Genomic DNA, 26,528 nt, shown 5'->3' with positions numbered 1-26,528 from the left:
AACATTTGGTGCATCATTAAATGAAAAATACGTCAAAGACGACCACGGACTCTTCAGCAGCTAGAAACCTATATCAGACAAGAATGGAACTCATATACAGAAACTCATAACCTCAACATTAAACACCCCGCCATCTTAACTATTCTGAGACCTGTAGCAGCCACCAAATTTGACATGAGATCATTTTGTGCATACAAGTGTTCTCAGTTTATAAACATATGTTTAATATCTTATATTGTGAATAAAATATTGGTTGATGTGAATTGAAAGTCTTTTAGTGTTCATTTTATTTAAATTTAATCCTCACCATTTCCGGGTGTACACTGAGGAACATTACCTGGTGGTGAAGTGTAAACCTGCACTATTCTTTATCATCTGGCAACTGGTGACGTAACCGGAATTCTACAGTAATTCTGATTGGTCAGTATATTTCCCCAGGTATGTAAACACAAAACAGAAAGAAAGGAAAGAGAAGAATTACAGAAGCGCAGAGACAGACTGAGGACATGTAGGGACCCGAGGATCTACTTATTCTATATTTATATACACAATATTTATACACTGATGGAAATCCTGCTTCTCCTCGCGCTCGGGGTTCATCTGACAGCAGCAGGTCAGGTTTATTTATAACTTTATTCTAAACATGAACCAGTTACATTATAAATGTTCATTATTAGCTCACACACACTGATTCTGTGTCTTTTCTTTAGTAAAAGTGTGAATAATGTATCAGAACTATTACACTGTAAAAGTGTTATATTCACTGAATAGAAGTGAACATTATATACAGTGATATTCAGTAGATTAAATATTAAAGTCCTGCTATAAACCCGAATCTCTATTGTTGCTCCTAAAGTCTGCAGACAGCACAGTGAGTCCTGCTGCTAATCAGATATTTATATACACTATACAATATCAATGATCAGTTAGGAAGATACAAGATTTTAAAGTCATAAACAGCTGATTAGAGGGAAATGTTTATGTCATTAAAAATTAAAACTGAATCGTTAATCGCTAAAAACTAAATGAATAAACACTATTTTAACTTTAATAAGCACTAAACCCTGTATTTGCTTTTTAAATCATTCTCCTAATGAAAACACTGAATTATTATAAAATAGGCTCACTTATTTACAACTTACACCTCTGAGTAATTAATTTCTACAGTAGCTGTAATAAAATGTGATCACACGTTGTCCAGGATTTATTCATTTGTTCTGTATTCATCTACTGACTTTATTTTAGCCACTTCACCTTCAGTACTCAGTGTTTATTATAAAACTATAATAAACACCAGGATGCCAGTTTACTTTCATTTATAACATGAAGCAGGTAAAGTTACCTGGTTACCGATGACGTAGACTGGCTTTGGGGGCGTGGCTTAATAACTGAGCTAATTCTCAGGTTGAAATGTCTGACTTGGTTTTCTTCCTAATTGTTATATACTGTACATCACTTGCATGTGAGATTCAGTTCCATCTTAAACCAGGAGTCATGATTAAGAGATGAAAATAACTCTGAATAATGATCCACTCCACTGGACTGGACTGGACCTGCTCATTTCTGTCACATCACACACTTACTGTATACACACACTTACTGTATACACACACTTACTGTATACACACACTTACTGTATGTTCTCAGTAACCAAACATGTGGTTATTTTAAAATGAGCTATTTTTGGAACTCTAAACAAACTTCATAACTCTTTGCGTATGAGACTAAAACGCCAGTGACTCTCACCTCACGACTCCTTCCCTGTGCCCACATACAAAAGTCTCTTATCTAATATCCTAATAACCTAATATCATGAGAATTGCAAAAGGAAGAGGAGAAACAAACAGAAACAACACATTTTAACTAAAGAGGAAATACATCACAAATGCAATCACAAACAACTAATAATAAAATTGGGCAGATTTTTCTCTCTATTCTTTTTTTTGGACTTATATATTTGTAATATACACCCTTTTTTTTAAACTTTAATTTCTACCATGTAAAGCTGTTTCCCTAATGCTATGCTATTTTTAATTACTAACTCTTGCTTATAATTTTTCCTCCTACACACTGATGCAGTCTGTTATTCTGTGTATTTTATTTTGTTTATAATCTGCTTTTAAATAATAAAAACCAAACTAACACAAGAAGACAGACAATCTAATGAACTGAGATATGGAGCAGGAGGACGTGACACAATATACTGACAGTAACAGTGATCGACTGGAGAGATTTTTAATATTGACAAAAGAACTGTCCTTTTCCCATCCTTATACAATACTAACTCACCAACACATTTTATAATAACTACAGTATATTTGAAACTTGTGTAGATGTATGTAGTAAAGCCCCATGATCTCTCTCGTGGTGGTAGATACTGACCAGATCTGGCTTTAGAATTCAAATATATTATAGCTGAACATCAGTATAGTGCACACAAACATCATGTAATCATAGTGGATTCAGTAAAGCAGAGACTTCAGTTTACTTTGAGCTTCCAGAGTGAAGTAAACACTGTATATACTGAGAAATTGTACAGTAGACTCAATGAACAGAATGTGAAGACACTATTTACACAACTGGTGTGAAGAATCATGGTTATATAATAAGGATGTACACACTATAATTAACCTGCATATCTTTTTACCAGTGGCGGCTGCTAGCTTTTGAAACAGGGGAAGCTCATATTAGGACTTCATCATAAAATTTATTATGTTATTTGTACGTAAATTCTGGCTAGTTTCCCCTTCCACAAGCTACTTTAATTATATAAACAAACTAACTTTACAATGTTGAAACACGGAGCAAAGTCAAGAACGCTATAATATGTTTTTTTTATTATTTAAAGAATGATTTGTACAAACAAAAATGGTTTATATCACCAGCAAACATTACAGAGTGCAGCATCGTCGTACCAGTTCACCTGCAAATCCGCATGGGACTGAACTCGAATCTCTGTAGCGCTGATGTATACTTAAGACATGCTGTCAATCAAAAAAGGGGTTCCGCCCTTTAAACAGCTCCTCCAATCATCATGCAGCATTCCAGCATCCAGGCCCTGGCGGGACATAATCGCAGCGTTTATCCAACGACCGTCTAGTTTCAAAGCACTGAAAAAAACTGTTCAAAGCAGCCGCATTGAAGTCAATGGACGCTGGGCTTCAACGGGGAAATGCACTGAGACGCTACGGGAATGTATGAGAAGAAAATCAAGTCAGCCGACCTGCTATATCTAACTGATTCTGAACGAACTCGTCTTTGAGATGAACGTTTTCTAACGCATTTTTAGTCAATAAAATGTTAATACAATAGTACATAATTTGACCATTAATTTTGTGACATTATAGGGGAAGCTGAGCTTCCCTTGCAGTCTTAAAGAAATCGCCACTGGTTCCTACTTTTGAATGTAACCATTAAGGAATATATTCTCCAGCACAATCCTTTTACTTTATTCACCATAACAAGTTCATGTAAATATAGCTACAAGCAGCAGGTCTTCTGTTCTCACCCTTTAACCTTAACAACAAAGCTGTTCAAAGGTTCTAAGCAGTTTTACTAACTTGTAAATCATATTACACCTGATGCACAAAGTACATAAAGTGTTCCATGTGCTGCCACATACCTAGTATATTAATAACTAGACAAAGAGTTCTTGTTCAACAGCAACAGAGAGCACTTTAAAGATGGCAAAGTAAATAATGTCACAATCTGATGTTTGTTTGGCCGTTTTATTATTATTATTATTATTATTATTATTATTATGTTTAAATGCATGGCTGCTTATTTCAATGTTAAAAAGAGTGATGAAAGAACAATGCCATTTCTACACCAGGACCACATTAGATCTGTACAAACATGGCATAATATAAAAGCTCTGGGTGCAGGAGCAGTGCCAAAAATGGGGGGAGTGAAGATAATAAGTAATACAATATAATAGATAATAAAAAGAAAAAAAAAGAAAAATGGTATTGCATACTACTACTACTACTAATATTAAAAAAGTGGGAAAAATACATTCACTACACTGTTAGAAAAAATGTGCAAAATTTGTACCTTTAGGGGTACAATGGCTTGTCACTGAGGCAGTACCCTCAAGGGTACACCTTTTGTACCCTTTTATATGGGTACATATCTGTACCCTTGCAGTATGTACCTTTCAAAGGCAAATATGTACCTCCTGCTGACTTAATTGTACCTTATAGTGCTATGGTACCACAGTGTACCTTTAAAAAAAGTGCAGGGTACTGCCCCAGTGACAAGCCTTCTGTACCTTGTGATGGCAAATCTGTACTCCATACAACATATTAAAAAGGCCAGAATGCTATTCATGACATTTATTGAACATTCAATACATTCTCACATTTTTCATACGATTAATGTTTTAATCTCTATCACAATGTGTCAAAAGGATGCATATTAAACAAATTTTTAAATCTCTTTTTAAAAATTTAGAACCTTTTAAAAAACATTAACTTTTTAAAACCTGTATTAAAACATGTAACATTAAGAATAGTAATTTCACTTTTTTAAAACAGCACTAGATCTCATGTTAAGTAAATTCACAAAGCAATCTTTTGTACACATTACACATGAATTGTAACTTTATACCCTTAAAACATTTGATCATAAACACAGTACTACACATTTCATTTGAATCTTTTAAACATTCTTGAGTATCACAAACAATTTATCATCAGCAAATTACGTATCAAGGGCCTGAAAGTCCATCTCTTGCCCTGGTTTTATTACACTCCATTCAAAGTCAACTTTAACTGTGCAAGCGTGAAAGTGCGAATCATACAACAATTGTATTAAACACTTGCCGCACAGAAACCATACAGTGTTGATATTTAAAATGTATTTAATCATGGTTGTGAACCAGACCAACATGTTGAACTAGTTTCATTAAGGTAAAGGTTTTTCTTTTACACCTTGTGCATCGATATGGTTGTGGCATATTTAGCACAGGATATTAAGTACTCGGCTGACAGTTATTGGAAGGGGCTTCCCACCCACCTCAGTAATCTTTGCTATGGCATGCTGCAGGAAAGTCAGTGTATTCTTCATGTAGGGTAGATAAGCCAAGTTGAAAACATAGTGAGCACTAAAGGCTGCAAGTATCCCTTCTTCATCTCCTATTCCCCTGTACACCTCCACACCATCTGCTTTGACAAGGACTTGAACCCTCTTGGAGAAAGCCATTTTCCAGTCAGTTTCTACCAACTGTATGGTTGGGTATGAATTATCAGCATCACACTGTGAGAAGAAAAGAAAATGTTAAACATCTATCTAAACATCTAAACAACGCAACATCTGTCACAATTACATAACCAGACCTGTATCAGATTATTACAAAGTGAGAGTTTAACAAATAGTTCCATACCTCTCCCAATGTGATTAAGCTCTCAGCTTTCTCTTTAAAGATGTGGGGCAGCAGGATCAGTGCTGCACGAAAGTCAGAATCTATTGTAAAAATAAATAAATTAAGTACTTTTCAAACATTTTATATTATAAATAGCCTGTATCTTATTCATTAATTTAAAATTTTAAATTTTAATTAGGCTCAGTAAGGTCCATAAACTGCTGATCAGAGTAGGAGTGGGCAATAACTAAAATTTGGACTATTGTCTCCACTGTTATACACTTGCATGTTACAGTGTGGTGTCTTAAATTAAATTATTAATTTATAATAATTATTATTATTTAAAATTATTATTTTCTACTTTAGGTTTGAAAATGTTTTACTGTACATTAGACTAGTATTTTTATAGACATTTTTTTTTTAAAGTAGAAGTTCACTTCTAGAACTAAAATTTACAGATGATGTACTCGCCCCCTTGTCATCCAAGATGTTCATGTCTTTTTTCAGTCCAATGCATTTATGTGATTTAAATTAAAAGTTATTATATGGATATGGAGCTGAACAAGTTAATTAAGGTCTTTAGGATAACTAGAAAGTTACAGGCAGGTGAGCTTGATCAAGGTAGTAGCTAAACTCTGCAGGAAAATGCATCTCGCCAACCAGAGTTGAGAACCTCTGGCATAGCGTCACACTCAGAAAAAGGTACAAAACTGTCATTTGGGTAGTACCCTTAGGTACAAAAGCTGAAAGGTACCAATATGTACACTTAACGCACTAACAGAGAACTGCATTTTTTCCCCTGAGAATAACCGATTAGACGCAAAATTATTTAATTAAGCAGCTCATAGAACTTATTTCACGAGTTTACCAGTTTTGATAAATAACGGTAACGTTAAACACATTTCACTTGTTGCTCTTGAAAGGGCTCAATGCCGACGTGACGTAACTCCTCGATGTGACAGGACAAATGATTCTTATGTTTAGAACGTAACGCTATAGCAAATAAAACTGATATTAATCAACACGGATTATATCCGTAAATTATAGTATTTCAGGCTAATTAGGAGACAGTGGTTTTGAAGAAAGGTTTCCCTCACGCGTCAGGTAACGTTAAGCCTACAGACGCAATGTCAAGTGAACTTGAATCAACGGTTTTTCACAGTTCTTAAAGCAAAACTTACCTCTGAATTTCTTTGCCTCGTCTTCAGTGACGTTTACTCCAGCTTCTTTTAATTTTTGAAAAAGATCCTCTGTCGACAGCATCAGCAGTGAGTCAGCCATGATGTCGAATAACCGTCGTGCACAATCTCAACTTCTTCGCGCGCATAAAATGCACCGCGCGGGGTACAATTGGACGACAAATATTTAAAGGAGAGTGGCTGCAAAAATGCGTACTTGAACTTTGAGCAAAGTAGTTCACCATGTAATGTTAAATAAACAAAATGTAAAATACATTGTGATTTTGCTAAAAAAGATTAGTACATGTATTTGTTTAACTCTAAAAGCAAAACTTAAAACCGCTCTTATATCAGTTTAAAATTACAATAAAAAATACAGCCTTTAATGCATGTGATTTATGTTTAAAAGTTATTATCTTGATGATCTGCATAATCAAAATGTCATGTGCTTGTGTACTGTTCAGAACTACTCAGTGAAGATGTGAGCTCATGAATATATTTGGTTATTTTATGCATCTTTTCCAAATAACCAACTCATGAAAATGATTATCTTCTCTGTTTAATCTATTTGAGGTGACTGTTTTATACACTTTGGCCTACTCCTTTTGTCACACAAGTGATTGTACCTTTGTTTGGGGATTAAATGGTCCAATAATGGACCCTCAGACAGTTGAAAACATATTTGTACCCTTTTCACCCCTAAATGGTACATATAAGTACCCCAAGGTGCGACTATGAACCATTGAGGGTACAACTTCACAAATTGTACCCTAAGTGTCACAAACGCACCCCAACCGTACCCTTTTTTCTGACAGTGTATAGAGTGTGTACACACCATCAGTTCCCTAATTACAATGAACTTAAGATTAGAACTAAAAACAAATAATTCATAACAAAACAACATAAACACTGTTCCTTAACTTTTCTTTTATTAAAGTTATATATTTTTGATTAATGATGATTTATTTATTCAGACTGATCAGAAATATAGAGTTTTCTAATGTTAGGAATATACAGTAACTGAACTGAAACAAAAGCGTTTTAATAACATTATAATTTGGGTAGAGTTTCCCCTGTTGTTTGTTATTAAACAATATAAATATGTGTTTTTGATCTCTTACAGATACACACACTTACTGGCACTTCCTCACAGCAGTTACACCAGGAATAAATTTTCCAGAATTCACTATTGTGGTTCTGCTGGATGGAGTGCAGTTTGAGTACTACGACAGTAACATCAGGGAGGCGATCCCAAAGACTGAGTGGATACAGAAAAATGAAGGTGCAGATTACTGGGATGAAAGCACACATACTGGACAGGTTCAGGAGGAGATCTTCAAACGCAATGTGGATACGGGAATGCAGCGCTTTAATCAGACTGAAGGTAAACACACTCAAAGCTTTAAAAACGTACGTTCTAACGCACACAAAATGTGGAGTAGAATGTAGTGGGATTGTTTAAATACCAAATGTGTGTGTGCGCATATGTGTGTGTGTGTGTGTGTGTGTGTGTGTGTGCAGGTGTTCACACAGTCCAGATGATGTGTGGCTGTGAGCTGGATAATGACGGCACCACTAGAGGATACACACAGTACAGTTATGATGGAGAAGATTTCCTCAGCTTTGATCTGGAGACTCTGACCTGGATCGCTCCGACACCTCAGGCTCTGATCACCAAGAACGAGTTGGATCAAACAGGAGCTGCGGCTAATCAGTGGAAGAACTACCTAGAGAACACCTGTATCGAGGAGTTAAAGAGACACCTGAATTATGGCAGAGAGACTCTGGAGAGGACAGGTAAAGTGTGTGAGCTGCTCTGTTAATGTAACACACACACACACACACACACACTTTTTCTATCCTACATGTCTGTTATATAGGAGTTTTTAATAAATACATGTATCTTTTCTATGCAATTTAAATATTGAAATATATTGTAGCGTTTTACTCTAATAAATAATACTCCGAAGCCTTCCTCCAATTCAGCCTAAGCATGAACCGGAGCACATTCCACACGTCACACACACACCACACACAAACAGGGCCGAAGCCACTAACCCAAACACCTTTCCCCAACATGGTGAACACACCGACATCCCTGCAAGGCATGCTGGTCGTCAGCCGCTGCCCCGCCCACGCCACAATATTTTCTGGTTTTACAACATTAGAGGTTTGAAATATTGATCACTAGCTAACTACGTCTTTCGGCTGCTCCCATCGAATGGTCACTAGTAGCAAACCAACCTCACAACAACATGGCACAGGTTTTATGTCAGATGCCCTTCCTGACGAAACCCTCCCTTGTTATCACATACCAAGTTAATTTGAGTGTTTAGAGCAAAAAACCTTCTGGCACAGTTCTAACAGAATTTAGCTTTGTGTTAAAACACTTTCCCTCATATTATTTATAATAAGACAAAATATTTCTGTTTCTCTGTGTCTCTGCAGTTTGTCCTGAGGTGTCAGTGTTCCAGAAACACTCGTCTCCTTATCCAGAGGTGGTGTGTCAGGCTACAGGTTTCTTCCCCAAAGCAGTGATGATCACCTGGCAGAAGGACGGAGAGGACGTGCATGAGGACATGGTGGACCTCAGAGAGACGTTACCCAACCAGGATGGAAGCTTCCAGAAGAGAAGCATTCTGAAAGTCCCAGCTGAGGAGCTGCAGAAACACACCTACACCTGCGTGGTTCAGCACAGCAGCTTGGAGAAGGAGTTAGTGCGAGAAATACCAAAAGGTCCTAATAAACTAGAGCTGTAGAGAGTGAAAGCTGATTTCTTGCTGCAACAGATAATAAAGACTCTGTGCTGATTTAACAGGTGGAGGATCGATTGATGTCATCATTGGTGTAATTGCGGCTCTCGTCGCTCTTGCTGCTCTCGCCGGTTGTGTTGGTTTTCTCGTCTGGAGGAACTCGTCTGGTGAGAGGAATAAAGGCATGTTTTACAACAACAGATTTAGAGACGTGGATTTTCCAGCAGTCACTAATCTGATATAGTTGTGTTTAAAATTAGATTAATTTTTATACATGATAAGTAATTCAGTAATAACTAATTAATTCATCTGTGTTTCAGCCTTTGAACCAGTTCCACAAAACTCCTCACCACGTAAGTGTCGTTTAGAAGATTTTTAACTAAACTGTAGCACCAGAGACTCGGGTGAGGGTTTTGGGATCCACATGCAGGAGGATTTTAATTAAACATAACAGAATCCATGAGACAGTGCTGATACATTTAAATACACCTGGATGATAACTTTTATTTTTTATTAGAGTGATTATTTTATTGGAATTCACAGTAAATGATACTGCAGTTTATATTACTATCAAGTTACATTATATTTTTTTATTTATTTTTATAATACTTTTTATTTTGATTAGCATTAGCTTGGTGCATGTCAGAAACACAACAATATTAGCAAAAACAATAAAACGACAAAACTTTTTTTGCAATTTATTGCTGGATAATGTTCTTGAGCATCGCTGTAGTCATCCAAGTCTTGACTAAAAACTCAGCTCTGGAGAGTTTATACTTTACAAGAGGGAGGGATACAAAGTGATGGATTACAGGGGAAAGGTAGCTCCTCACAGCCCCAATAATTAGTTTTTTTTCCTGTTTCTCTTGTGCTCTTAGAATAGCCTGAGCAAGCTTTCCTAAAGTTTAAGTATACAATGGCGAAACTACTTCAGGGTTGTAGGCAGGATATACTTTGCAGAATCATGCAAAGTATTTCTTCTACCATGTTGCAACTTCTTCCTACACTCTTTCTTTCAATGTCCCATTTTTCCACAGTAGTTACATTTGCCTTTCTTTTTTAGCCCATCCATTGTCTTGGTCTGTTGTGCTAAATGAAGCTGCTGCCACTCTCACCCTTGCCTTAACATCAGCATCCCTTTTCCATGCAGCTAACCTGTCATAGTTACTTTTGAGAGTTATGGTAGACCAAGTTAGATTTAGAAATGGCAATCTATTACTGTACTCGGCCATAAGGCCATCTGACCAGATGCGGACTAGGGGTCCCTTATCATCAAGCACACTTTCAGAATCCTCAACTATTCCACTGTAAGTTACAGCTGACTGACAAAACTATTCAATGTATTTATTTACAGATTCTTCTTTTTCTGCACACAGTTAATAGTTCTTGACCAGTCTACCTTGGGTCCTATGATGTACTTAAGAATTTTCAAGACACCTTCTCTCAAATTACATTTACTGGCATGTTGTAGTTCACAAGTAACAGCAGACTCAAAACGGTTTAATTGTGACATCAGCTGTGTGACTTCTTCTAATGACATGTTGTAGAGACGCATTTTGCTGATCAAAGCTCTTCTTAATTCAGAAAAATTTGCGTGCTGAGGGTAAGCTTTGGGATAGTCTCTCTATATCCTTAGGTCCTAGTGATTTAGTAACAGTTTGGACTTGGACAACAGAAGAGTTGCGAGTAACACTTGCAATTCCCACAATTACCTGAGATCTCTTCCTAGCACCAGATACGTTCACTGACTCTACAGGCACATTGATTTAATGGCTACATTGGTTTTAAATAAAGTCAGGATAGTTGTTATTAGACTGACTAACTTCATCCACATTAATTCTTGCTGAAGCTTTGTTGCGGTTCAGTTTCTTAATCAAAGAGAATACTGTGGCACGGAGCTCCTGGATCTGTTCCTCTAGCTCTGAGATATGCTGAGACTTAGCGTTGTGTACTTAGCGTTAAACCAAATTCTCTATGGCAGCAGATAATGCCTTTCACATTTTTCTTACGAATACATGCTCCTAATACCTTTTTACACTCATCTACAGACCAACTCTTGTCTGGATGGATCTCATACTTCTGACTTCTGAGTTCTTGTCTCACTTCCTCAGTAACTATTAGGTTCATTTGCATTCCTAACAGTGATTTGAATTCACTATTAGACCATGAAGGGGTCGCAAGGTCACCTTTTTTTAGTTTTTTAAACTTTTTGTAAATTTGTTGGTTAACACACAATCAAAACACTAAACTTCTCTGATCAACACAGGCTTGTCATGCTTGTTAAGACAAAACACTAAAACTGTAAGGGACCACCACTAGAAGTCGCTGTTTGTCCTGTGTAGTTTTTGTTGGCTGACTTAGTTTCCCAGAAGGCAGCTCGGTCAGGTGATGCGAGTGCACAATAGCTAACTATCATGCTTCTAGCCATAGCCCCTTTGTGTCTCTAGCCTTTCTGTGTTTCCTGCCTCCCTAGTGTCCCAGTGATCCTAGCCTTTGAGGGTCCCCTAGCCTAGCCACTGGGTATCCCGTCTCTGTGTTTCTGTGCCCCAATTCCCTAGTGTTGTGTTGAGCTATTAGGTAAGTGTAGCTTAGTGCATGTCGGGCTAAAGACATGCTTAGCTAGATGTATGTGTAGCTGACTGCCATTGTTAATTTGCTAGGAGTCCTTCAGCCTGTGTTTCGCCACATAGCTTAAATGTAGTGTAACAGGTATTAGAGCCTGTTGGTGTCCCTTAGTCTGTGTCCTGCCAGAGAACCCATGCTTAACCCCATGTTAAGTATTGTTTGAGTTTGTTCCTTTGTTTGTTTTGTGTCTTTATTATTTCTGTGACAACCATTATTAATGGACTTTTGTGGTTACACAATCCCTCTGCCTTTATGCCTGCTCTCTCTGCCCACGGCGATCAACATCCGCCATTACACCCGGTTCGTGACAAAAACTTCTCTGATCAACAGAGAATAACACAAATATTAGCATGTTATGATAATTTTTCCTGCCAAAACAGAGAATAACACACAAAAATATTAGCACTTAATGCTAATCTTCCCTGCCTGAACAGAGGATAACCATCTCTAAACAGAAACTTTTAGAGGATAACTTAGTTAACCAAACCCTACAGCAGTCTGTTAACTCTTCTCTGACGGCAAAGAGGATAACAAATTTGTAGTGGTCTTAAAGGTTCTTTTGGATAGAGTGGCACTCACCAATCCTTGCTTGTACAAAAAGATTCATTCTGGAATGAAGTCAGATCTTTGCTTGAAGTTTTAATCTGGATTTAGGTGAGGAGCTTTATCCGGGTCATGGCACCAAAACTGTTGGGAACTTTTTCAGAGACCAGGAGATGTTGGGATATCAGTCAAGCAGAAGTTACTCGCCGAGCATCGCTGTAGTCATCCAAGTCTTGACTAAAAACTCAGCTCTGGAGAGTTTATGCTTTACAAGAGGGAGGGATACGAAGAGGTGGAGACAAGCTAAACAAAGCATAGTCTAGTACAGAAGTCAGCCTGGTAACTGAAGTTTCCCAGCTCTGATCTCATCAGCATAACAGTGGCTTTCAAATGTATAGGTGCTAATCTAATCAGCCTGACAGTATCACCCAAACCTTTACATTATCATAGAGACAAAGGCATAGCCTGGCCTTGAGATTCGCATTCACATTGACTTTGGGACCCTACCCAGTGGTCAGGAAGTACATAAAGACAAGAGGTTAATGTCTCTGACACCTGGTCCACCTCTTTACCTTAAAATGGGGGCCAGGGGTAGGTCAGTGGTTAAGGCATTGGACTACGGTTCGGAAGATCCCAGGTTCAAACCCCACAACCACCAAGTTGCCACTGTTGGGCCCTTGAGCAAGGTCCTTAACCCTCAACTGCTCAGATGTATAATGAGATAAAAAAAAAAAGTGAGTCGCTCTGGATAAGAGCGTCTGCCAAATGCCTAAATGTCAATGTCACTGTCAAAATGTAAAACCCAATGTACATAACTCTTTATATACTATTACACTGGAAGCTAGATTTTTATAAATAACATTTTATAAATTTGTAATCATACACTATATACAATAAAGAATAGAGCTGGGGAACATGCATGTGTCTTTTGTGTGTACCGGTGTGTGTATGAGAACCTAGTTCCCGGTATGAGAACCGGTGTGTGTACTGCAGTGGCGGCTGCTAGCTTTTGAAACAGGGGAAGCTCATATTAGGACTTCATCAAAAAATTCATTATGTTATTTGTACGTAAATTCTGGCTAGTTTCCCCTTCCACAAGCTACTTTAATTATATAAACAAACTAACTTTACAATGCTGAAACACTGAGCAAAGTTAAGAATGCTATAATATGTTTTTTTTATTATTTAAAGAATGATTTGTACAAACAAAAATGGTTTATATCACCAGCAAACAATACAGAGTGCAGCAGTTCTTCGTAGCACTTCACCTGCAAAGGTCTTAAAGAAATCGCCACTGGTGTACAGAAATATTGCCCTTATTTCCTTCCATGGCGAACTCTTCAATGATCCTATAAGTGAAGTCAGGGATGTCTCTGATCAGTTTTTCTTCATAAAGACAGCGAGAGCATTTACAGTAGATATTCCTGTATCATGGTGTTCCTCAAGAAGGTCTTGATCATCTATAAAATAGAAAAGCACCTCTTTGATTCTGCTGTTGTCATGGGTCTGGTGATAAAAATCTTGAGAAGACTCCCACAGCACCAAAACTACCACTAACTGGTTTGTTAATGATTATATTACTGTACTTGTTTGGCCAGCCAACTCACCTGACCTAAACAATACAAGCGAGCTGAAGTCTGTTATCAAAACAACTTGGTCTTCAGTACCACCTCAGCAGTACCACAGGCTGAACACTTCCAAGTCATGCCACACTGATGCAGTAGTTCATGATAACAGAGCCCTGACTGACTATTAACTGCATAAATTTACATAATTCTTAAAAGTTGGTATTGTAAATCCTTTTTTGTTTAATCTGATATACTATTCTAATAATTTGAGATAGATTTAGGATTTTTGTCTTTAGAACTATAATCCGTCATCATTAAAATGAAAACAAAAAAGACTTAAAATATATTCTTTACATGTAATGAATCTAAAATATAATTGTTTTATGCTTTTAAATCATATTCCATCAAATTCAGTTTAATAAAGATAACATTGCACAAAATTGTAAAATAGTTTTAATTTTAAAAATAAGCACTTTCCACCAGGAAGGACTGAGTCTTAGCGTTCTCTATTGACCAGCCACCACTGTTAATGTAAATAAAGAGATGATGTGACAGTTGGTACTTGGGGAGGGCGCCTCTGCTGGTGTTGAGGTGTCACAACAGTTGATGTGTCAAATATTTAAAGTTTAAAGAATTTTATTTTATTTCAAAATGTAACTATTAATGTTTTATATATTTTACAGCCACTGATGATGATTCTTCCTCCAACAACTCTAACAACAAACTGTGACTGTGTGACTTCCTGCTGAACTGAGAGAGTAAGACATGGTGTAGTTTACAGTCTAATATGGAATAAACATCTGTGTGTGGAGAGAAAATCCAGCAGAAAAGTAACATTCAGTCTCAGCTCAGAGCTCATCCTGTTTCTGTCTGTTTCTCTAGGAGAGACGAAGAGCGAGGGAGAAGGAAGACTCTCAACACACACACACACACACACACACACACACACACACACACACTATTCCAGTGTGTAATCCTGGTGTATAATTTGATTATGAATCTGTTGTTATTGCTGTAAAATTGGATTATTGGGGACTGATACAGTTTCTTGTTGGAGGTTTTAGTTTTTGCACTATGTAAATACTCTGAGTTTTATATGTACTTGAGTTTAATGTGTTTCAGGAGTGTGTATGAGCTTCTTTACTCTGTACATAATGTATATCACATGATTTCCTGTAGAGTTTAATAGGGATGATGAGGTCAGTACATGACAGGTGTGATTCACACACACAGAGACACAAACAGACACACACAGACACACACACACACACACACACACGCACACACACAGACACACATTATTCTCAAACAGAACCTGGGTTCTTCAGATGTGAGAGGTGTTGAAGAGATAAAGTGACTGAAGTGTAAACTCAAATCAACTAAACCACAAGCTGCTGATTATTTATTATTCAACTCAGTTTAAAGCTAAAACAATCCATTGTTACAATCCTGTACCACCCAAATCTCTCCCACAATGCATCTGTTCTGTCAGTGTAACAATCTGAATGAAGAATAAAGTGGATTATTTTTTAAAGTCTGTGCTCTGAGTTTTATTTTATATCTCTGTTCTTTAAAGCACATGATCTCAGGATCAGTTCTACACTTACTCTCATCCTCTCTACACGTAATACAACTAGACATATGGGTCTCCAACAGCTGTTCTTTTTTCACCAAGCTGCTTGGCAGTTGCCCTGTAGCCCTTTCCAGCATGATTTTGTCTCATGTGTCTTTTGACAGCTCTTTTTTTGGGGGGGTTTTGCCCATGTATCTACTTAGACTTTGGCTGATTGTGGGGTGCACAGGTGTCTTTATGACAGCTAACGACCTCAAACAGGTGCTGCTAATTTAGGATCATGAGCAGAGTGTAGCTGGACTATTTAAAAGCAGAATAACAGGTCTTTGAGTGTCAGAAATCTGGCTGATAAGCAAGTGATCAAATACTTATTATTTACACACAGTAAGTTACAAATAAATTGTTAAAAATCATACAATGTGATTTTTCTTTTTAGATTCTGTCTCTCACAGTGGAAATGCACCTATGCTAAAAATTGTAGACCCTCCATGATTTCTAAATAAGAGAACGTCTCGGGTTACTTTGCTGTAACCCTGTTCCCTGAAAAGGCGGGAACGAGATGCTGCGTGAAAACGCTATGGGAACATCTTGTCATGTTGCCGGTTGTGAAGCATGTGTGTATCAAACACGCCAAATTTTGGCTTATATAACCTCGGTCGGGTGACGTCATCTGATGAGACGCACCTGCAGGTTATAAATAGGAGTGAACCGGAAACATTCCTCAGATTGATTTGTCTGAACGGACGTCCGGTCACGTAGGCAGTGCGGCATTGGGACGCAGCATCTCGTTCCCGCCTTTTCAGGGAACAGGGTTACAGAAAAGTAACCCGAGACGTTCCCTTTCAAAGGCTACACTCGATGCTGCGTGAAAACGCTATGGGAACGAGAATACCAACGCCGCCGCACTGCAAGTGTCTGGACCCCACGGTTGTGTAGCGTGTGCGCACAAGGCCAAAAAGGTCTCAGAACTATATCTGGGAAGTTGACTCGAGGGCCTGTGAGCCCGGAGTGGCATGATCATCCAGATTATAAAATCTAACAAATGTGTGCGGAAAGGACAACCCTCCATGTCACACACTTGCTGCAGGGGAATACTTCTTGCCAGTGCAATAGATGAGGCGATCCCCCTGGTTGAATGAGCCCTGACTCCTAGAGGCGAAGTGAGCCCACGCGCCTCATAGGAGAGGGCAATAGCCCAGTGTAGTGGGGGCCACCCCCCGTTGCGGCCCCAGACCATGTAAAAGCTGCTTTGACTTACGCCACTAGCTGATGCGGTGGACGTAAATCTAAAGAGCACGTACTGGACAAAGTAGGTGAAGTCTTTCCTGCTCCGAAGCTGTAAAGGCGGAGGACAGAAGGCTTCATAAACAATAGGATGCATATTGGCAAATGTGTGCGGAGAGGACCAACCCTCCGCGTCCCAGACTTGCTGCAAGGAAATACCTCTTGCTAGTGCAATTGATGAGGCGATTCCCCTGGTTGAATGAACCCTGATTCCTAGAGGCGAAGTGAGCCCACGCGCCTCATAGGAGAGGGCAATAGCATCTCTCACGCCGCTTGCGGCTTCAAAACATGTAAAAGCTGCTCTGACTTACGCCACTGGCTAATGCGGTGGACATAAATCTGAAGAGCACATACTGGACACAGTAAGTGAAGTCTCTCCTGCTCCGAAGCTGTAAAGGCGGAGGACAGAAGACTTCAAAACAATAGGATGCATATTGGCAAATGTGTGCGGAGAGGACCAACCCTCCGCATTACAGACTTGCTGCAAAGGAATACCTCTTGCTAGTGCAATTAATGAGGCGATTCCCCTGGTTGAATGAACCCTGATTCCTAGAGGCGAAGTGAACCCACGCGCCTCATAGGAGAGGGCAATAGCATCTCTCACGTAGCTTGCGGCTTCAAAACATGTAAAAACTGCCCTGACTTACGCCACTGGCTAATGCGGTGGACGTAAATCTGAAGAGCACGTACTGGACACAGTAAGTGAAGTCTCTCCTGCTCCGAAGCTGTAAAGGCGGAGGACAGAAAGCTTCAAAACAATAGGATGCATATTGGCAAATGTGTGCGGAGAGGACCAACTCTCCGCATCACAGACTTGCTGCAAAGGAATACCTCTTGCTAGTGCAATTGATGAGGCGATTCCCCTGGTTGAATGAACCCTGATTCCTAGAGGCGAAGTGAACCCACGCGCCTCATAGGAGAGGGCAATAGCATCTCTCACGGAGCTTGCGGCTTCAAAACATGTAAAAGCTGCTCTGACTTACGCCACTGGCTAATGCGGTGGATGTAAATCTGAAGAGCACATACTAGACACAGTAAGTGATGTCTCTCCTGCTCCGAAACTGTAAAGGCGGAGGACAGAAGGCTTCAAAACAATAGGATGCATGTTGGCAAATGTGTGCGGAGAGGACCAACCCTCCGTGTCACATACTTGCTGCAAGGGAATACCTCTTGCTAATGCAATTGATGAGGCGATTCCCCTGGTAGAGAGGTAACACCATTTAGAAAAACCATCTTAAGGGTCAGAAACCTGAGGCGCTGACTCTAGTGGTTCAAAAGGGGCACAAGCCAGTTTTTTTTTTTTTTTTTTTTTTCTTTCTTTCTGCAGAAACTCCAGCACTGAAACAATTCGGCAGTGGACTGGGTCTACCTGCTTCGTCATGCACCAACTTTTCAAATACATTCTATTTGAGGGGAGGTAGTCCTAGTACTTAGAATAGTCTTAATTACGCTGGCTGGAAGACCAGCTTGACTTAGAGTCAGAGAGTAGTAAAGGGGACATTTGCTGATCTTGCGAGGCAAAGAGGTCCACCTACGCTACATGAAATTTTCCAAGAGTGTAGATCGCCCTGAGGGACAGGAATCTGGTGCGCTAGCTATTTAGCGGCGCGAGCACAGTCCGCCCTGGCGATTAATATACGAGACTGCCATAGTGTTGTCCACCCGCACTAGGACATGGTAGTCTCAACTGCTGGAGGAAGTGCTTTAGGGCCTGAAATAGAGCCATGATTTTGAGGCAATTGAGTGCCGCGCAAAAAGATGGCCTCTCCAGCTCCCTTGGGCTGGACGGTCATTTAAGACCGCACCCCAGCCCATGAGGGAAGCGTCTGTCGTTAGCATCTGCGACGACAAGACGAACTTAGAGTGGGACCCAGAGTCAGAAACCGGGGTCTGAACCACATAGGAAGGGTACGAAGCACCTGGCGCGTAGCCCTTATTGGGGATTGGCCCTAGAGTAAAATCCCCTGGTTCTTAGCCACAACTGAAATGCTCTCATGTGCAGACGGTCCAAAGGTGTCACCGTGGATACAGCTGCCATGAGAGCTAAGATCTCTGAAAGTGATGGTCACTTTCTGGTCTAGCTTGATTTCCTTGACGGTGTTGAGAATGGATTCGACACGAGCGGGAGACAGCTGTGCCCGCTTACGCTCAAATTCCATGTGACACCCAAAAATGTTGTCCTCTAAACAGGAAAGAGCATGCTTTCATGGCATTGGATCTCAATCCTAGGAAACAAAGATTAGCTAGAACGACATGCTGATGTCGAAGCGCTAGCTACAGAGACTGGGCCGGCCAGTCATGTAATTCAATACGGATGCTCTGGAGTCGTAAGAGCCAAAAATACATCCATGTATTTTGTGTATGTGCGGGTGAAAAAGCTAGACCAAATGGAAGGACCCGATACTGGTAAGCTTCGCCCCCGAAAGCGAACCTCAGGAACCTCCTGTGTTGTGGCAATATTTCCATTGATTTATTTTTAGATAGCGGTAAGGCCCGCAAAAATCTAAAAAAAATTGGACTCAGCCCCCCGTTCCTCTTGCACTTTCCGGTTTCGTGGAGGTGGAGACCATGCCATTGAAACGCGGAGGGTGATGTGAGAACTGAATCCTGTAGTTTCTCTGTACAGTGCTTAGTGCCCAAGGAGATATACTTGGCAGTAGCTTCCACGCTGCCAGTTTCTCAGAAAGGGGCAAAGCTCAGTGGCTTGGTTAAACGGGGGGGATGTTAGATGTTCGGCATCCTGAAACACGGCAGGAAAAACCCGAAGAACTAACAATTTTATTGGAGACTGGAGTTGCCCGAAACACCAGTGGTGGCGGAGCAAGAACACCAACCTCCTGGGGGTGCCAGGGAGAACACTTCATTCTTTAAAAGGAATTCTGCGTGCCTCTCCCCATTGGGGGGCCACCCCCCATGATCCTGTTGAACCTCAGGGCTTTGTGAAGACAATATTCCAGTCTGACCTCTTTTGAGGCGGATCTCTTCTTGTGTTTCATGCCTCACAACAGTCAGACCCGGTCGAGACTGGGTGGCCGACAGTCCCGACTCTTGAGCAAGGCGGGGAAGGAATTTCCCGAAGGCTTGTTATATAACTCCGCCTCATGAACCTAGTGGCGACCGAGTTAACGACATCGCCAAGCAGGCCGGGAGGCGAGATGGGGCATCGAGGAGGAATACACGATCCTTTTCCTTAATGCCCCTGAGATTCAACCACAAGTGCCTCTCCGCGGAGACCATAGCAGCCATAAAACGGCCGATAGCACGAGCCGTCTGCTTTGTTGCACGAAGAGACAAGTCTGTGGCCCGGCGTAAATCCAATACGCCTTACCTTGCAGAGCCCCGCCAGTACTCAAGTCTCTAAGCAGGTCAGCCTGGTAGGCGTGCAAAACCGCCATGGTGTGCAATGGAGCACTAACCTGACCTGCTGCCTGAAAAGCTTTTCCCTCCAGGGAAGATAAAAAGTCTACACAGCTTGAAAGGAAGTAATAGCTTTTCAGGAAGGATGATGTCCCAGAAGAGAGATAGCCTGGAAGCGTCTCTTCTATCTGGGTGTCATCATATAACTCCGCGTTCCTACCCCAATTATATTTAAATAAATAAATAAGTTGATGGGATGAATACAGCTTACTCCATGAAAGGGTTAACTTATATGGAGATTGCTAAGAAAAGGGGAGAGAGCGTCGTTGAGGCTCCGCCCCCGGCCACCCGACAGAACCTGCCGTCTATGTTTTTTTTTATATTATTTTTAAGTGCTTAGAGCTATTATCATCTCCGCGAAAGCAAGAGAGGATGTTTATCCTTGCCCATTCACAAGAAGCGCGGCGCGCGTTTGCGAGCGGACAGAGGGATTTCCCGATCCGATGAGAACGCGAAAGAAAGGAGTTTTAAAACCCGTCTCTCACTGCTCTGCCAGATGCACGTGTTTAAGCCCCAGGAATGCGCGGCGGCTCGGAATGCGAGGCGCGCGCGTAGCACTTAATCGAAGCAGTAAAGTGTAGAGATCGCCCTCCGATATGGATTATACACACGGAGGGACATCTCGTTTAAAACTCTACCATATCGGTGAGTTAAACACTTTCTTATTTTGCTGGTTTAAACACACACGCAAACACAACAAGGTCAGTGAAGACAAAAGATCTGAGGAATGTTTCCGGTTCACTCCTATTTATAACCTGCAGGTGCGTCTCATCAGATGACGTCACCCGACCGAGGTTATATAAGCCAAAATTTGGCGTGTTTGATACACACATGCTTCACAACCGGCAACATGACAAGATGTTCCCATAGCGTTTTCACGCAGCATCGAGTGTAGCCTTTGAAAGGGAACTTGCAAAATCACAGGGGGATCAAATACTTATTGACCTCACTGTACATAAGAGCATAACAGTCTAAGGGGGCCGCCTCAGTGGTTACTTTGGATATATTAGTGAAAATGCTTTTTCGAACTAACCAGTAATTTATTCCATCTGTTTTGTTTAATTCATTATAACTGTTGTTTATTGCTATTTTGTCTCTCCAAACTCATTAAAGATCAGAATATTAAACAATGTTTTCCATGCATGTTGAATTAACCATAATCAATTAATTAACATGCACCTGTGGAATGGTCGTTAAGACCTTAACAGCTTACAGAAAGTAGGCATTTAATGTCACAGTTCTAAAAACGCAAGACACTAAAGAGACTTGTCTACCGACTGTGAAAAACACCCAAAGAAAGATGCCCAGGGTCCCTGCTCATCTGCGTGAATGTGCATTAGGCATGCTGCAGGGAGGCATGAGGACCGCTGATGTGGCTAGGGCGATAAATCGCCATGTCCGCACCGTGAGACGCCTAAGACGGCGCTACGGGGAGACGGGAAGGACGGCTGATCATCCTCGCGGTGGAAGACCACGTGTAACAACACCTGCACAGGATCGGTACATCCGAATATCACACCTGCGTGACAGGTACAGGATGGCCACAACAACTGCCCGAGTCACACCAGGAACACACAATCCCTCCATCAGTGCTCAGACTGTCCGCAATAGGCAGTCCATGAGGAGGAGATGCACTGCAGTACTTCAAGCAGCTGGTGGCCACACCAGATACTGACTGGTACTTTTGATTTTGAGCCTCCCTTCATTCAGGGACACATTGGGAAACATTTTTAGTTTATGTCTTATGGTGTTGACTCTTTTAGTGTTCATACAAATATTTACACGTTAAGTTTACTGAAAGGAAAAACAGCTAAAAGTCAAAGGACGTTTCTTTTTTTGCTGAGTGTATATATATAATAATGGAACACAGCCAATGACTTTAAATGAACATAATCCCATAAATTAACATTCTTCTCGTCTGGTTGTATCTAAGGTTTGTTATAAAAATGACATTTGTTATTTGTATGATACTTTGGGTCTCTGTACAATGCAGAAATTGTAAAAATCCTTAAATGTATGATAATTTAGTGTCATAGTTTGACAGCGTAGGTCTGATTTTGAATCAGTGTTTATTCATTTTATATACACATATAAGAGGAAACTGACCCTGGATCTGTTGTGGTATCCAATAAAATGCTTTAAACCTTTTAAATAATTTGGGTAAGAAGTACTTAGCCTGTATACTCGGACACCATGACTTGTTCTGTGTTGGTTTAGTTACATATTTATTTCAGATTATTGTACAAAGCTAACTTGATAAGTTGCTCTCAAAAAAAAGAAACAATCTGAGGAATAGTTTTTCCTGTTAGCATCCATGCTAACTTTGTACTTACTGTACTGATGCACAGAGACACATTGTGGACATTAATAATAATGCTCTATATAATTGTTACGACCCCTTAGTCTAGGTTTCAGGGCCGCAACAAAAAAGAAAATAAAGAAAGAAATCCTTTACAACAGGATAGAGTGTGCGTGGTCTTTTATTTACACACACACACACACACACATACACATACAGGAAGCTCTAGGCTTCAGGGTTGGGCCAAGGCCAAAACAATAAACAAAACTTCCCCCTATCTCCTCCCACAAGCTAACTAACCTATCAAAAAGAAAACTTTAAACAAAATACATAAACTAACCTAACTTCCTAACTAACACAAAAACAGAAGAAAAATGGGTTTAAAGGAAATGGCACCCAACCCCTACTGCTTCCAACAAAAAAAGTACAAACAAACCGAAAACTATTTACAATATTTACAACAACAACAAAAAGATAGAAACAAAAGAAACAAGAAACCAACACTTTACAACCCACAAAAACACCGGCGCGACTCAACAGTTTTATAATCACTAGCAAATATAACCTCCAACACAACACACACATCTCCAACTCCCAACACGCGCGCTTCCGGGTTTCACCAGCCCGGTTAAAAGGACGCGCTTCTTCACGGCCAGCCAATCCCGTCGCACGTCGCAGCACGCTCAATCAGGGCGGGACTTCCTGCAGCAGGGAGAGCGTGAGAGAGAGAAAGGCAGGGAGAGAGAGAGAGCAGCACCAGCAGCCACGGGCGCACGCGCACATACGTGCACTACAGCCGCACGTAACAATAATGTACATCAATGTACTTTAACCAAAATGTTCCCTTTAAGTATTATTTGTCAATTAATATTTCAGTGGATTAGTTCGTTGATTACAAGTTAGCTTGGGTTTGGTTTATTGCTGATTTTAAGTTAAGTCCAGTCCAGTAATCCTTTACTGTCACTACAACCATATACAGTTTAGTACCAGTGAAATGAAACGACACGGCGTTCCTCCAAGACCACGGTGCTACTGTACATACAACATAAATTAACAGCATAAATTAACAAAAAAGTAACCAGCTAACTTAGAGACCCACTTAGCTGGCGAGCTGGGACAGGTGTGCAGGTTTTACCCATAAGAACTCACAGAGACACAGGTGTCTTGGTGCAGTCATGAGACACTTATGAACTTGTGTACCATGACATAATTTCCGAAATGGTGGTGTGTCTCAGTGGCGGCCGGCCCATAGGGGGCGCTGGGGCACCGCCCTCCCTGATAAGAGGGGCTAAAAATGTAAAATATATTTTTTACAAATTAAGTTTTTAAATTCGGTTTACCCACCAGTATGTGCCTACATGCGATATGAATAACATATACAACATTTCCCACCTAGTGACATTCATTCAACAGTGAATTTCCACAGACAGACTTGTATCGTTTCTGTCATGGGGCGCTGAGAAAAAGCGCCCCTGAGTGCAGCCAAATAGCCAGTCATGTAGCTGTTGCTAGGGTAAATTAATAAATATGCGGCCAATCAGGTTCTCAGAATTTTATGGTCTTGGGGCGCTGAAAATTCTGCCCCAAGCCGCAGAAAATACCGCGAGATTTAAGTTTTTTTTCTTTTGAGGCGCCGTCAATCAGAGAGAGGCGCGGTCAATCAGAGTAATGATGGCGAACTTAACGAGCGAAGAGCAGTTTCCACCAAATTCGGTGAGATCCTTATTAATATACCCGTTTTAGACTGTTGTGTTAAATTGTATTTTTAAAACTGTTTTTCTTTGTGTGAACCACTTTGAGATGCAACTTTGCTTGAAAGGTGATCCAGCTGATCATACCCTTTGATGTTGATTATTGTATTTGATACTCTCTTAAGCATGCATGGCGTATTATACAATGGAAATTTGTTCATTTACTTTATCTGTGAAACTGGTGATTTTGAGGAGGAGATTAAATCATTACTGTTAATTGTAATCATCGTCTGACTGTTGATTTTAATTCTTATATTGGACTAAGCAACGAAACATTTTGTCACATCAGCCCCACCAGGAAAAATTTTCACCAGCCGCCACTGGTGTGTCTGGGTATCACGTGACAGAGCTAGCTCATTTTAAAAAGCTTGTTTTTCCTTCTATTTAACAACGTCTCATATTTTATATTTAACCTGTTCTGACTGCGTTTCCTGAACAAATTGATATAATTCAAATAAAGAAAATATGGCTGTGACATATATCACATGTATGGGTTATATTATCATTAAAGGAAAAATGAGTCTGGGTTCTTTTGGGTTAATTATGTGTTTATCTATGTTATTAAATACAATTAAAATATTTTGTTATTTGGTGCCAGCTTAGTGGTTAGCACTGTGAGTAAGAGATGACATCATAGTGAATCCATTTAGATAAAATTTATGATAATGGGACTTCTGGCAGCATACATAATGTTTGTGTTGATAATTGGCAATGATAATTGGCAAGTTGTTGTTTCTCTGTCACATTCTCTCAATTCGTTGCATTTCCTTACAAATTATTTTTTAGATCTGTAAATATTCATAGTTATAGGATTAGGCAATATTTAGGAAACAGAATTATACACCCAGATAGCTAGCAATCCTAAAAAAAAACATCTGTCCTCGTACACATTTTTCACACATAGAAAGTAGTGATACTTCCTGACATGCGCACATACACTCACAGCATTGGGTACAGTAGAGCGAACGCAGAGAAGTGTCGCCGCCTATCAGGGAGAATATAAGCAACACAGGAGACATTGTTGGACCAATGCTCGGCCAATGGCGGTATCTACTGAGTAAGAGGTATAGTTCTTTCAATGTTATTTACGTACTAGATTGGTAACCAACCGTCATATGAGCTCCTGATGTAATGGCATCATGGAGACAGCCTGCTGCACAAAGCTAAAGCAATATAATTTAATTTCCAGTTTTGAATTTTAAACCGTCTCCGAGGATAGGCTCCCAGGCCCAAACAGTATAGACAATGACAATGTTTTGTTATTTATAAAAAAAAAAAAAAACCTTAAAACAACTCAGATATCAATAAGGGTGCTGAAGATGTTTTGTTTAAAGACGTCATGCTCTACATGTTCATAAAACCTTCATTATGGATTATGATTATACACAACATTAACTCAAAAATAAGGTGAAGTAAATAACACTGATTATTATTTATACCCCAGTAAACTGGTGACAGGATCATAGGCACCCAAGGCTCACCCATGGCCACAGGGACTAAACATCAGCCTGTCTGGTCTGACTCCACAGAAAAAACAGTGCAGCTCATCTCACTAGAACAAGTCAATGCTAGCCTGGATAGAAAGGCACCAGAACACAGTCTAAAACTGCCCACCCTGCACAGACCCCAATCTGATCCAGCATCATGGCATGCACCGGACAAAGAAGTCTGATCCATTGAGGTCACACTCCATAACCCACAGCACCCAAAGGATTCTCTGTTAACATCCAGGTGTCAGACACCACAGCACACCCTCAGAGATCTTGTGGAGTCACACCGCCAGAGCTGCCTCATTGGCACAAGGGAAACTAGCACAATACAAGGCTTAATGTGTTTCATTATAATGTGTTGTGTGGTTGATTGTTTTTTTTTTGTGTGTAACGGCATTTTGGTTTGAAATAGACAGGCAGGGGATTATAGGTTGGATATTGATCAGGGGAAATGCCAAAACCAGAGATTGTAAGAAACAACAACTAGGTGATAAACACCCTGCCATTAAATAAAGTAAATCTGATTTACTTATTCTGATATTCAGTGTCAACTTCACTACAGGATCTGAGAAGCTGTCAGTGAGCTCTTCTGTAGATGAGATTTCTGTTTATGCATGAAGAAAACAACTGTACTAAATGTAGTAGATTTTATACATTATAAACTTCATTATTTAAAAAAAAATTA

At 40.0% G+C, this 26,528-nt stretch overlaps 2 protein-coding genes across 2 annotated transcripts in view; both read left to right on the top strand.

Annotated features, from left to right (window-relative positions):
• The window catches only part of LOC128509189 (BOLA class I histocompatibility antigen, alpha chain BL3-7-like), a 138,867-nt gene that overhangs the window by 103,112 nt on the left and 9,227 nt on the right, over nucleotides 1-26,528 (top strand). The window lies entirely within an intron of this gene.
• On the top strand, nucleotides 473-15,232 carry LOC128509188 (class I histocompatibility antigen, F10 alpha chain-like). Its single transcript, XM_053480812.1, has 7 exons — nucleotides 473-613; nucleotides 7,664-7,924; nucleotides 8,062-8,337; nucleotides 8,989-9,276; nucleotides 9,359-9,475; nucleotides 9,614-9,646; nucleotides 14,713-15,232. The coding sequence occupies exons 1-7, from the start codon at nucleotides 565-567 to the stop codon at nucleotides 14,757-14,759; spliced, it is 1,071 nt and encodes a 356-aa protein (XP_053336787.1). The 5' UTR covers nucleotides 473-564; the 3' UTR covers nucleotides 14,760-15,232.

Source organism: Clarias gariepinus, chromosome 21, assembly GCF_024256425.1.
Source record: "Clarias gariepinus isolate MV-2021 ecotype Netherlands chromosome 21, CGAR_prim_01v2, whole genome shotgun sequence".
Classification (NCBI taxonomy): domain Eukaryota; kingdom Metazoa; phylum Chordata; class Actinopteri; order Siluriformes; family Clariidae; genus Clarias; species Clarias gariepinus.
Note: the sequence above shows the minus strand (reverse complement) of the source record. Positions and strands in the feature narration are given on the sequence as shown.